The sequence below is a fragment of the Physeter macrocephalus genome, chromosome 9 (genome assembly GCF_002837175.3).
Source record: "Physeter macrocephalus isolate SW-GA chromosome 9, ASM283717v5, whole genome shotgun sequence".
NCBI classification, from domain to species: Eukaryota; Metazoa; Chordata; class Mammalia; order Artiodactyla; family Physeteridae; genus Physeter; species Physeter macrocephalus.
The window spans coordinates 34,247,089-34,259,772 of NC_041222.1; the positions used below are offsets into that span (position 1 = coordinate 34,247,089).

The 12,684-nt window shown below is 46.4% G+C and overlaps 1 protein-coding gene across 1 annotated transcript in view; it reads left to right on the top strand.

Annotated features, from left to right (window-relative positions):
- Positions 1-1,076: 1,076 nt before the first annotated feature.
- LOC102979158 (guanine nucleotide-binding protein G(q) subunit alpha) overlaps positions 1,077-12,684 on the top strand; it is a 302,187-nt gene continuing 290,579 nt past the window's right edge. Inside the window, exon 1 of the mRNA XM_024126785.3 lies at positions 1,077-1,429. Coding sequence (XP_023982553.1) covers positions 1,294-1,429 — 136 coding nt within the window. The 5' untranslated portion in view covers positions 1,077-1,293. The remainder of the gene's footprint in view (positions 1,430-12,684) is intronic.

Here is a 12,684-nt window from a genome sequence, read left to right on the forward strand (position 1 = left end):
GAGATACTTTCTAACCGAATGGCGTTTTAGAAATAGGAACGGAAAAGAACACCGAACTGGGCAAGAGCCGCCCGGCGGAGCTGATCCGCGCTGCCCCGGAGCCGGGGGCGGGAGCGCCGAGGCCGTCTTCGGGGGAGCCGGACCGGGTGTTCGCGGCGCCGGCCGGTGCTGGGGGCTTACTGGGCCGAGATCCCCGCCTTTTCGGAGGAGCCGCGGGCGCGTTCCGGGGCCAGTGGGCAGCTGGCGGGCGGAGGCCGCCATATTCCCGCTTTACCACGCCCGGGCGGCCGGCCGGCAGCTGCAGGTTGGCGGCGGCCCCGGCTGCGCCTCAGCGACCCGGCCCCGCCCCCCGCCGGGGGTGGCCGTGACCGCTGAGCCTGCGGGCCAGACCGAGGGCGCGGGAGCGGGAGCTGCGCGAGCGAGGGGAGAGCCGCACTGGGAGGCGCGCCGCGGCGGCTGCGAGCCCAGGAAAGCCTTCCAGGAGAGGCCGGCGGCCCCGCCTCCCGCTCCCCTCCTCCCACGCCCATCCCCTCCCTCCTCCTCCTCCTCCTCCCTCTGCCGCCGCCGCCGCCGCCTCCCTCCCGGATCTGTGCTCCAGTTCAGAGAAAGAAGAAAATGTGTGTGTGTGGCGAGGGGGAGGGCGAGCACTGAGCAGCCGCTCCGCGCCAGGCAATCCGGGCCGGGGGTGGGCATCTGGCGGAGGCGGAGGCGGAGGCGAAGGAGCGCGCGGCGGGCGGGCCAGCGAGTCGGGTTTGCGCGCGAGCCGGGCGGTGGGCGCGGGCAGGGCCGAGGGCGCCCGGGAGCCGTGTCAGGCGGCGGCGAGGAGCGAGCGCGCCGGGCGCAGGGAGCCGTCGGCGGCCGCTCGCTGCGGGGACGCCCCGGTGGATGTGCTCTCGCCGCCGGGCGCACGGCTTAGGGGAGCCGCGGCGGCGGCGGCGGCGCGGGGGCCGAGGCGGGCCGCCCGTTCCCGGGGAAGGAGGCGCGGGCGTCTGAGCGAGGCCGGGCGCGGCGGCCTTCCCCAGTGCGCCCCCCGAGCCAGCGCCCGCGGCCGCCTCCCGCGGCCGCCTAGCTCCTCCCGGCGGCTCGAGCCGCCAGCTCCCGCCGCACCCCCGGCCCACCTAGTGGCCCTGGCCGCGGCCCCCGCGGCGGTTCCCCGAGCTCATCCCGGACGCGCGCCCGGGCGGCGGGGCTCGGCGGCCACCGCTGCCTCGGGGGAGCGAGGGCGGGAGGGTGTGTGTGCGCGCGTGTGAGCAGGGGGTGCCGGCGGGGCTGCAGCGGAGGCACTTTGGAAGAATGACTCTGGAGTCCATCATGGCGTGCTGCCTGAGCGAGGAGGCTAAGGAAGCCCGGCGGATCAACGACGAGATTGAGCGGCAGCTCCGCAGGGACAAGCGGGACGCCCGCCGGGAGCTCAAGCTGCTGCTGCTCGGTGAGTACAGCCGGAGCCGACCGCCGCGGGCCATCCCGCCGGACCTGCGCCCCCTACCCACCGCCCTCAGCCCCCCGGGACCGTGGCCCCGGCCTCCGGGCGCCCGCGGCTAGCCCCTGCCCTCCCCGGGCGCGTTCCCGGCCCCTACCCGCACCCTCTTGGGCGCGCGCGCGCGTACACAGAGTCGCGCGCGCGCGCAGAGGGGTCGGGGTTGCTCTGCCCAGGGCCTCGGCTTGTGCCTTTCGGTATCCCTAAGGGCTGTGCACTCGGGGTGCGCATTTGTCTGCGGTGCTTCTGCAATTTGCTCAATGGCACATTGCTTCGGGGGGAGGCGCGGGGGCGGGAAGGTGGGCAGGGGGGTTGAACTTCCAGTGTCGTGGCCGCGGCGCCCCGCGGGGTGGTGGGTTGGGGAGCTGTGCGTATGTGTGGCCCGAGGGTGGCGAGCGGAGCCACGTTGGGGGATGGCGTGCGGTGGGGTGGCCTGTGTGCATCCATTATCAGTGCTTTCCGGGGTCGGGAGCGAATGGTGGAACGGTGGGCTGACTCGCCACTGGATTCTCCGAGGAGCGATGAGGAGGGAGCCGAGTGGTTGGCTCTCGGAAGAAAGCGGGCTTGTGTATTCGCGGGGCGGGGAGGCAAGCCCAAATGTGTCACACGAGTGCTGTTCTCTAACCACCAGACCACCAAAAGGAGGGACCCAGAAGAGTTTCTTAATGGTGACAGGCGTGTTTCTCCACCATTCCTTGCAGATAAAGATGAGGGATACGGGAGGGTTGTGCTGTATGGTTGTTGACAGCGATGGGTATCTTTTGTTTAATGAGGCAACCCAGATGTAGGCCTGAATTCACAATAGTTACCAGTACAGCCTCAATTACTCTCATGGAAGCAAATAGAAACCTTTTGTTTAAAGCGGACAGCGTTTTAATATCTTTGGAATCTGGGCTAGAAGGAAAACGGGAAGTGAACAGCAAAAATTTCCCTTTAATCTCTACAAAATAACCCAACATTCTGCCTTAACATTAAGTTAGCAAGAAAATGCCATTTCTGAACTAGGAATTTTATTGATTATTATCTCTGAGAGAATGTTCAGAATCAACGTTCAGGCCAGCGCGACATAACTCTGAGCTATTGTGGTTGGAAGAACAAACAGCTTTGCAGTTAACAGGCCTGAAAAATGTCTGCACTCGTGTTCTGGATATTTGCGTGTATGATAAATAGACTTCTCAGACATTTCTGGAAGAAAAGAATATTGTCAATTCTGATTTGAGAAGCATGCATTTTCTTTCTTATCTTGAACTTTCTATCTCCTGGTTCAAGGAACCAATTGCCTTTGGGATTGAACTGCTTATGTACTGGATCATTTACAAGAAGGAACAAAATACAGTGATTACAAATAGTTACAAATGGTTAACTCACATTCCCTGCTTAATGTCTTCATTTTGAAACCAGATTAGGTAAATGTGCACATATTTATAAAGAACAGAAGGCAAACCCTGGATAAGAGGGGTGGACTTTAGGGAATGAAGCCAGGGAAGGGGAAAACTGCAATTGGAAAAGGAAGATCTTTTTTTAAAAATTTTTATTCTCATTTTGAGCTACTTCTAATGGCTGAAAAGGTGTAGTTGAATGCTTTCTGAATTCTCAAGATTGAGAAGAAAATAGAGGGGGAAGAGAAACGTATGGAGTTTAATGCATGATTAAGGGAAAAAGCGTGTGTTTTAGAGAGACTTAAGGATGGCTTTTCTTTTTCTTTTGCCCTGTGTACAGTCTTTATTTGTTTCTGTTTAGCTGTGAATAGGGCATTTGAGGTCTCTTAGGCCAACCCCATTGCCTGAAATGTGGCAGCTCTGGGTTCCTAGCAGCTGTGAGTTAGAGCTCAGGGGATTTGTCTGTCTGAGGGCCTCGGTTTGAATGTCTAGGAGGAGGACTTTGGGAGAAATGCCCGTAGATGGACACTTAATTACAGACTGGACTTAAGTAACATATTGTGCTTTTAAAAAACAAACAAACAAACCAAATTTTGCTTTAAAAAATGAACTTGGAGATAATTTTATGAGGAAAAAAATTAAAACAGATTACTGCTAAAGTGGTGGTGTGGAGAACTTTTTTTCTCCCCTTTTTATTAGATTTTTGAGTAGGGTTAAATACAGCCCCACCCCAGCCCCCAAATATGGCCTATTAGAAGTGGTAGAAAAATATGACATCAGTTTAACATCTACATTTATTAGCATTTTAAAACTATACAACTTTTTGTTAGAAACTCAATCCCTAGACATCATGTAAGATTTGCTACAGCTTCATGTTCTAGGTATGTTGCTTTTGTAGCATAACTACTGCAGTACCTACACTATTTATATAGTCAGTGCTATATACTAAGTGTAGATTTGTGTGTGTGCTTGTAATTTTTGAGTCCCGGAGAGAAGTGATGGTTGATTTGAACCAGGGAAGGTATTGGGGAGGGTTTCCTTCTGAGGAGTGCCTTATGTGCTGCTTTGATGCTGCTTTGCACTCAATGTTCATTCATGTAAATGATGCCCATCAAAAGGTTTACCAGTATTTTTAACTACTTTATTTAAATTGAGGAATCATCCTTATATCTAAATGAAATTCAGTGTAAAGTTATTTTCAAAGTAAATTGTAGTTCAAAGCATGACACCATTTTAATGGATTTATTTGGCAGGGGCCCCTTGCAAAATATAAAATTAATTAGTTAATCTTATACTACGGAGAAATTAGAAAGAAAATAGTGGTTACCTGCCTAGATGAAAGTATGGCAGTAAAATTTGGGCTGCCTTGATACCTATCCAGCAATTATGCTGATATGTTCCAAATTCTACAGTACTTATACATTTTGATATTTATTCTTTTTAAAAAATGAACCCAGAAACCTATTACCATAAAATAGCGTATTAAATTCTGAATTCTTGTTTTCTTTATTCATTTTCTAAATTCATTTATATAGTGTTTATTTTCTTAGACACCTCAAAGAAAACTGTGTTTTCTACATAGATATGCAAGAGAATATTTTAAGTTTTTATATACTTCCTAGATGTAACGCACATTTTTTCCTTTTTTTTTTTTTTTTTCCGGTACGCGGGCCTCTCACTGTTGTGGCCTCTCCCGTTGTGGAGCGCAGGCTCAGCGACCATGGCTCACGGGCCTAGCCGCTCTGCGGCATGTGGGATCTTCCCGGACCGGGGCACGAACCCGTGTCGCCTGCATCGGCAGGCGGACTCTCACTGCGCCACCAGGGAAGCCCACATTGTTTCCTTTAATTAATGCTTATGAATATTAACTAATTATTTCTATTGGTGGTACATAGGTCACACTATTTAATATAATGTGTCTTTAAGTCTGTATAAAACAAGTGGTCTTGAATGCCTGCTTCCGGTCAAGGATATTCATGTTGAAATTTTCAGTTACTTGAAGACACATTTTTTCCCCCCACTAACCTGTTCTTATTTTACATGTTTTAGAAATCTTTACTCTTCAGATCTTAGTCATCAAATAGAAAAATTTAGCAAATCTTTTTTTGATTGGATTCCACCTATTGAAGAGGCAAAGTTTAGGCCCGTTTTAGATGAAAGAATATATGTTCTTGCTCTTCTAACTGAATTACATATGTGATTGGAGATTTTCTTTCTATTCTAGACTGGAAGCTTAGGAGAGAGGGACTGACGACTGATTCTGTATTGTTCACTATTAAATCCCAGCTTCTGGCACAATCTCTAATTCATAGAATGGTCTCAATAAGTATTTGTTGAATAAGTAAACTTATTTGTAACCCTCCTAATAGAAATTGGGACCATAAAACAATGAAGACATTATAGAGACATGGGGAAATGTAATGTTTTTATTCTGTGGCAGAGAAAATCATGATCTTTAAAAAAAAATTGTATGTAACTCTTTGAGCCAATTAAATAGAAATGCATTCCAGGATAGGAAGTGTTAATGTAAGATGTTACATCACATATTGAACCATGTATTACAGTTCTGTGCTGGGTGCATTTGGGAATGATAATAGTCACACTTAAAATATGAAAGTTTACAGGAAAAAAAAAAAAAGAAACCATACCATGTCTTGATTACTTTGTTTTGTATAGAGGCTAGTTTAACCCTCTCATGTTTTTGCCATATACTTTTCCCCATGATACACTCAACAGAGTGAATTTTTAAATTCTCTAGAGTACAGGTGGTGACCGAACAGATTTTTACGATTTACCTATATATAATTACATGAGGAGAACCACAACGATTAAATCTTAAGAATTGCAGAAAGAACGTTTTTAATTTGAGCGATGTACATTTGTATTGAAAACTGAACAGTTACAGAGCAAGAAGGCACCTGGAAGGCTGGGAGTGCTCTGACAAAGTTAGACTGTGTGGAGAGCTCATGCATACAGGTCTGGGTAAAAGCACCCACCCCATTACCCCTCTGTAGAGTTCACTAGGGGAAGGATGAGGATGTTGATGCCTGAATTAACCTAGAGGTTAGTGGCTGTCTAGGATGGCTACTCAGAACCGCAGAATGAAAGCTTCTTTCTGAGCAACCCTAGTAACAGAATCTCCCTGGAAATACCATAATACAGTGTTTATGAGGCTGCTTTAAGACCAGCTGGTTTTCTTTTTGCTACTTTTTTAGCTTGCAAGTGTTGAATATGTTTCTAAATGTCAGGATTTGTTTGGATGCGTTTCCTTTTTTTCTTCATTTTATTTTTTTGGAAACAAAGTACTTATAGTTTGTATCTGAAGAGTGAAGTGGCAGCATCGATGCCTCATAAAAACCAAAACTGTAGCTCTGACTATATAACAAAGCGTTCAGAGTAAGATTTTTGCATTGAACCACGTAGATTCATTGTCTAGATCTGCCATATGACTGTCAATCTCGTACTTGTACTTAGGTATTGTTTCTTCTTATGGGAATTTTGGGCGCAAATTAAAACCCTACTGAACAGTGAAGTTATCCTGTATGTATCTGTTCACATAATTTTAGGTAGGCTTAGGAAGAAGAACCAGAAGAATAATTTAGTGGCCATTTTGTTTATTACAGATAAATTTTATAGCCTCTTTTTCATTAAAAAAAATCGAACAACCTAGCTGTACCTTATAAGAGATGGCTTATGTTCAATTTTCAGAGATGCCTATTAAATATAGTTATGATTTTTATTACAGATGAATTTTTAAGGACCTGAAACAGCTTCTGCAGTTGTGAGGCTGCGTGCTATGCTAAACTTAGCAGAAAAGAACACATTTTTCTTCATGATCCAGGCAAACTTACACTTGAAAAGAAATGAACGAGATTTGCCAAGGGCGATTTTGATTCCAGCATTCATATTAGTTTTTCTTTAAGGTTATTAGTTCTTTTGGTATTAATGGAACTGTGGATTGGGTGTTGTAGAGGAAAAATAGGGACCTCAAAGGGTACATCTTGCAAGAGAGAGAAGCCATTTTAAGAAGGTTAGGATTGCTTTCTCCCTGAGAAGGTGGAAAGAATGTGTTTTCTCCAGACTCTCTCTTTTGGGTTGAGGGAAATACAAGTATTTGTAGCAGCAAATTTAAAGTCTAATATTCTGGTTGAAGGGGAGGGTAGTGACATTTTTTTTCAAAGGGAAACTTTTAAGTAATGTTAAGATCTCTGCAGAATTAATCCTAGGGAAGTGTGAAATAGCAGTAGAAGGTAAAATGTGTGACTGTTGGTAATTAAATCTGTGGCAATAACTGACTACAGTAAACAGTGAATGTTTTCTCTTGTTCTCCGGAATGGAGTAACATTAGAGAAAGAGCTATTCTCAGACCCAAACTCTATTTTGTGTGAACAGCTGTTACTAATAAAATTATAGGCAGTGGTTCAACAATCACCTGTGATTTGTTACCTTACTGATATGTAAAAAACCTGGCTTATTTCTCATCTAACATGTAGTAAAAAGGAAAAAAAGGACCTAAACATGCTGTTGTAAATGAGTTCATAAATCCTAGGTGGTCATGAATTTGGACTTTATTACAAACAAAATAAACATCTATATTGCAGTGTTCAGAACCAAAGACTGAATTTGCTAAGTAGCTCTGGGGTTGACCTTTATGCCTAGCCATAGTTTCTGAAATCAGTGCAGAATATTTTGTTAAGAGCCTCATGTTTCAATTTTAAGAACAAAATTAGTATTATTAAAGAATAAAGTTATCAAGCTATTTCAAATTCATTTATTCAGCAAACACTTGCCAGTTTTTGGAAAACAAATATTTCCTCTAAATTTTTTACCAGACATACCATAAGAAAGAACAGTTATATATAGAATGCTGATCATATGAACAAATATTAAGCACCTACTCTGTGTAAAATAATGTACTATGTGAGACACTCCCTGTTTCTTATTTGCCAGCAGGAAAGACTACAAACACTTTTCACAGTTGTTGTTTTACAGTTGGTGCCCTCAGCCTGACATGGCCTTCTGAGTATTATCCTTCCTGGTTTTGGCTTTTCTATTGGCTCTTAATACAAAGAAAAAGACAGAATAATCTGAAGGCCATTCTAGAAGCTTTCCGGGGATTACACAACTGGGGAGAGCAGACGGTCTTGAGAATTTGAACTCCTGAGTGATATATATTATTTCCTTGGAGCAAGCATATCTTTTTTTGCCTTTAACTATGAGAAACTGTTAATGACTACTTGCCCTATGTTTCTGACTAAAGTGGAAGCTACATGAGGGCAAAGATAGTGGCCGTTGTTTCTTTGTAGCTCAGCGAAGCACCTTGTCTTGCTCAGTTTACAATCATTCTGTTGTAACTGCGGACTCAGTAACTGGGGACTTGTGGGTGTAGGAGGACAGGGTGGGCAGCTGAGTTCCCAGAAGAAAGAGCAGTTGAAGGGAGTGAATTTAAATGTCTTGCTTTCTTCTAATGGGTATCATTGATTTGTTCTCCATTTACCACGCCTCTTTGTCATTTTGTGGGCCACTTGGGGCACAGTTAAAAAATTCTGTTTTAAAGGCGAGGTCGTCTTTGTCTCCATCCCTGCTTCTCATTCATTGTCTCAGGAGAATGATTCAGTTGAACGTTCTCATAATTGTTTCGGGTTAAAAAGTCAATAGCAGTTTATCCAGCAGTTTGATTGGAAAACTGTTACACAAGTCCTTTGAAATTTGAAAATTCTACACACCTTTATTACAGGATTAATCTTAGATTGTGAGCAGTTTGACTGCTTTGGAAGCAGATAGCTGTTTCAGGGAAGTGTGTGATGGATTGTGGTGCAGTCAGGAACCAGAATGTTAGTAATGCCATGGTATTTCTGCAGTCTCACAGAAGGGAGCAATAATTGATCCACAAATTAGAGAAAAAGAGCTAGAGTGAGACTTTTTGGCTCTATTACAGGAAGTGAATAGTGATGTTTAGAACCGTGTTCATGAGTATTTCTGAGAGATGGCCTCATGTTTTTCCCTTTGGAGAAGTGAAATCGTGAATTAATTGCCTCTTTCCAGAATTTGCCCTCCCCCCCCTTTTTTTTTTATCACCATCACTTAGTAAAAAAATTGAAGTAGAATTTTTCTTTTGCTTCTTTTTTTACATTTTAAAAACTTTTTTCATCTTTTTCAGTTTTAGTGTTTGTTTTTTACATTTGCATTTGGGGAAGAGGCGGTGGGGTGACGGGTGGCGTTTTCCACGTATTTCCTGGTGACTGCAGCTGACCAGTGGTTTCTAGAGAGAAACGCTCCAGTGTCTCATCCACCCATTGTTCAGTCTTCCAGCTTTTTGCTGCAGGCCCCCCACCCCGCAAAAAAAGACCCTTCTGTGGAATCCCACCCACCCGTTTATTCTCCCGTCACAGCTTCCTTAACCAAATGCTAGGAGGGGTTCCTTAGATTCTCTGGTGTGTGCGTTTCTTTAAGATTTAGGGAACTTCCAAGTTGGTGCTTCTTTCAAATATCATGTGGTGGTGAGCTGGTGAGAGGGGAAGTTGGGTGCTTGAATGCATTAAAAGAAAGGCACTTGTGAATGTGCTTTGAGGAGGTGATTAACTTTCTGTAGCAACACCGTGGTCTGCAAAACAAAATACATTGTTATCGAACAAAAGGTAAAATTCTCCTTCCAGAGGATGGGGACTTGAGATTGGTGCATGGTTACCAGTAGAAAGCTAGCGAGCCTGTGCTGGATAATCTATCACAGGACACTGGGTTTCAAAATAGGATGCAGTGCGTGTACTAGCAGGGGAGAAGGTGCTGTGGGCCTGTGTTGGGCAATAGCGCATCTTCCTCATTTGATGATTTGAACATCCTCACCTCACTTACTTGAGAGCTTTAAAACATCTCTTTCTAATTGTGTTTCTATCCCAGATAGTCAGGGAGGGTGGCACTAGCACCAGCCTTTGCTTGCTTTATACCCAGTCAGTCTGAGAGGGTTCTTTGGTTAGTTTATTTTTTAAGGTAAAGACACAATGATATGTTCTTGCTACGTGAATTGATATTTTAGGAACTACACCTTTCAGAGCTCCTTAATTATATTACAGGTTCTTTCCGCAGATGGCAAATGCAATTTTCCTCTTGTCCTAAAGAGCTGACCCATTTCCTGTGACTTGTTCTAATAATACAGGATGACTTTAATTTTTGTTCCTGGTTTGCCCTTAAAAGAATGGCAGGGTACTTGTTAAGAGTTTAAGTCTCTTTTCTCTAACTCTTGTGATATATTTTTGGAAATCAGTAGATCATGCAAAAACAACGGCACACTGGCTGTGTGAGAGTTTGTTTGAGCAGGCCGGGAAATACTCCTGTGGCTCTGCATGTTGGTGTGTGTAGCTGTGAGTATCTTTTCTAAAGCCTGTAACGGAAAGGCAGTCAGGTACTCCTGCCCTGCCTCCCGCGACTAACCCACGGGTGTTTCGCTCCTTTGTTCCTTTACTATTTCTATAGAAATCCGTAGAATGAAGAGACCGGACCAAATCTAAAGGCTGTCTGAACTTTGAAACTTCCTCTGCTTCCCCTCTGCGACGTTGCCATCTCAGCCAGTTTCCAGCCACTGTCAGCCCAGGACAAGGGGCCTGAGCCTCAGCCTCTCCAGGAGTGACGGGCTACGTTGGGGGGCTCGGCCAGGTCTGGTGGGCTCCTCCTGGCCGCCCTCGCTCTCCGCTCTTTCCCCCGCAGGCAGGCGGCTCGGAGAGTGCTGGGCGAGAGCTGCGAGGAGGGTGAGCAAGTGTGCCCAGAGCCGCCCCTCCTGCCGCCCGGCACGCTGCTGATAGTCTCACTGCCTTCGCAGGGAATGGTATCAAAAGCCTCCTGTCATATCAGCGTGGGTCTCTTGCTTCCTGCAGGAAGGGCGACATCCTAGGAGACACGGAGGTGGAGCCTGCGAGGCGCGGTGTTCCTCAGCTGCCCTGCTCAGGCCTGGGTGTGTTTTCTTAGACACCCTCAGGCAGCTGCCTTTGACTCACTGCTCCTCCTCCTTATTCTTCTTCATTGGGCCTTAAGCAGTGCTTTTCCTTTGCCTGCAAGCTGCTCAAGCGCATTTCTGCCCTTTTCAGGGAGAGCAGGTTGGCTCTTTGAGCCTGGACACTGGGAGTGCCTCACACACCTTGGTGGAGCACTTTGGGGGCTGCCTTGTATTTGGAGCCAGTCCGTCCCTTTTCCATGGCCTTCCAGGAAAGATTTGGAATTAACCCTTAGATGGACCACTTGTGTCCATTTCTTCTTCCGTTACTATGCTCATTTTTTTTCCCTTGGGGCTTTAATTTTTTTAATTAATTAATTATTTATTTATTGGCTGCGTTGGGTCTTCGTTGCTGCACGCGGGCTTTCTCCAGTTGCGGCGAGCGGGGGCTACTCTTTGTTGCGGTGCGCGGGCTTCTCATCGCGGTGGCTTCTCTTGCCGTGGAGCACGGGCTCCAGGCACATGAGCCCAGTCGTTGTGGCGCACGGGCTTAGTTGCTCCGCGACATCTGGGATCTTCCCGGACCAGGGATCGAACCCATGTCCCCTGCATTGGCAAGCGGATTCTTAACCACTGCGCAACCAGGGAAGTCCCAGGATTTTAACTGAAACCAGAAGAACAGATAAGGGTGGACACGTTCATAATATGAAGTAAGGAGTTTTCATACTTTTTTGTTCTAAAAAATATTTATAATATATACATATAAATTGCCGTGACCTCTGAACCGCCTTTAGTTCTCATGACCATGGTCGGAGAAATTTTAAGAAAGCAACTTCCTGTGTCCCTTGTCTGTATTCTGGAGAAAGGGCTCTATGACCAAAGAAGGAACAGCTAGACTTTCATCCTGGTTCTGGAGAAACATTGTTACAGAGCCCAGTTCCACTGGAAGTGCCAGGCAGGCGTTTGGCATTCCTTGACCCCTTCTGGCCCATGGCCTTCTCATTATCTTATCAGCTCCAGGCTTGCTTATGCTTACCTTGATTTCAGATTTGGAGTTGAACAGGTGCAGGGGAAAAGGAGAACAGTTGCAGGCGACAGAGGGTGATGGGGGATCTTGAGGGGCTTGGCAGGGCACAGGGTGTTGCTCCTTGTAGGGGTGGTGCACCATGTGTTCCCTAAGCTCTGGAGGGAAGGAAGGAGAGCAGAGGAGAGGTGCCCTGTGCTGTGCGTTGACTTGGCCACATTGTTTAGGAAGAGGCCACATTGATTAGGAAGAGCCCAGCAGTGCAGCCTCCTCTTGTCAGCTCCACTGCCCAACCCAGTTTCTTCATCGTTGTCACATCTACCGTGCCCTTCCTTTCCCAGATGCTGGGTTGGGAGGTGAGCATGTGTAGAAGACTGGGTTTTATGGGAGGCATTTTTGTTGCATGCACTCTCTGGGTCCTCCCAGAGGTGGTTAGATAGCCTAAAGCACAGAGCTCAAGTCAAGCTGTGTCCTGAGGAAAACCGTTCACACTTTAAAAAGAAAATTAACAACCAGGCTCTTCCAAGTGTCCCCCCCCCCATTAGCTGTTTAAGGTGATAGAAATGCATCTATTACTGTATTGAGAACTCTGCTAATCTGGTGATGGGTTATTAGGATGTCTCTTGCCCAGGAAATCTGCTTTTATGTGGCATGCTTCTCCTACAATAGAGTGCCTTCTCAGTTGCCCGAGGCAGTGAGTAGATAAATGGTATCATGAGATATTCTTGCCGAGGGGATTCTTACTCAGGTGGAGCCATGTAATATAGAAGTTGTTTGTAATTTTTAGCTGAAAAATGCACCTGTGTGTTGGTTGTGTTCTCTTAGGAGCTGTTCACATTCTGGGCTATAACATTCCAAGTCCAGGGAGCAGATTATTCAA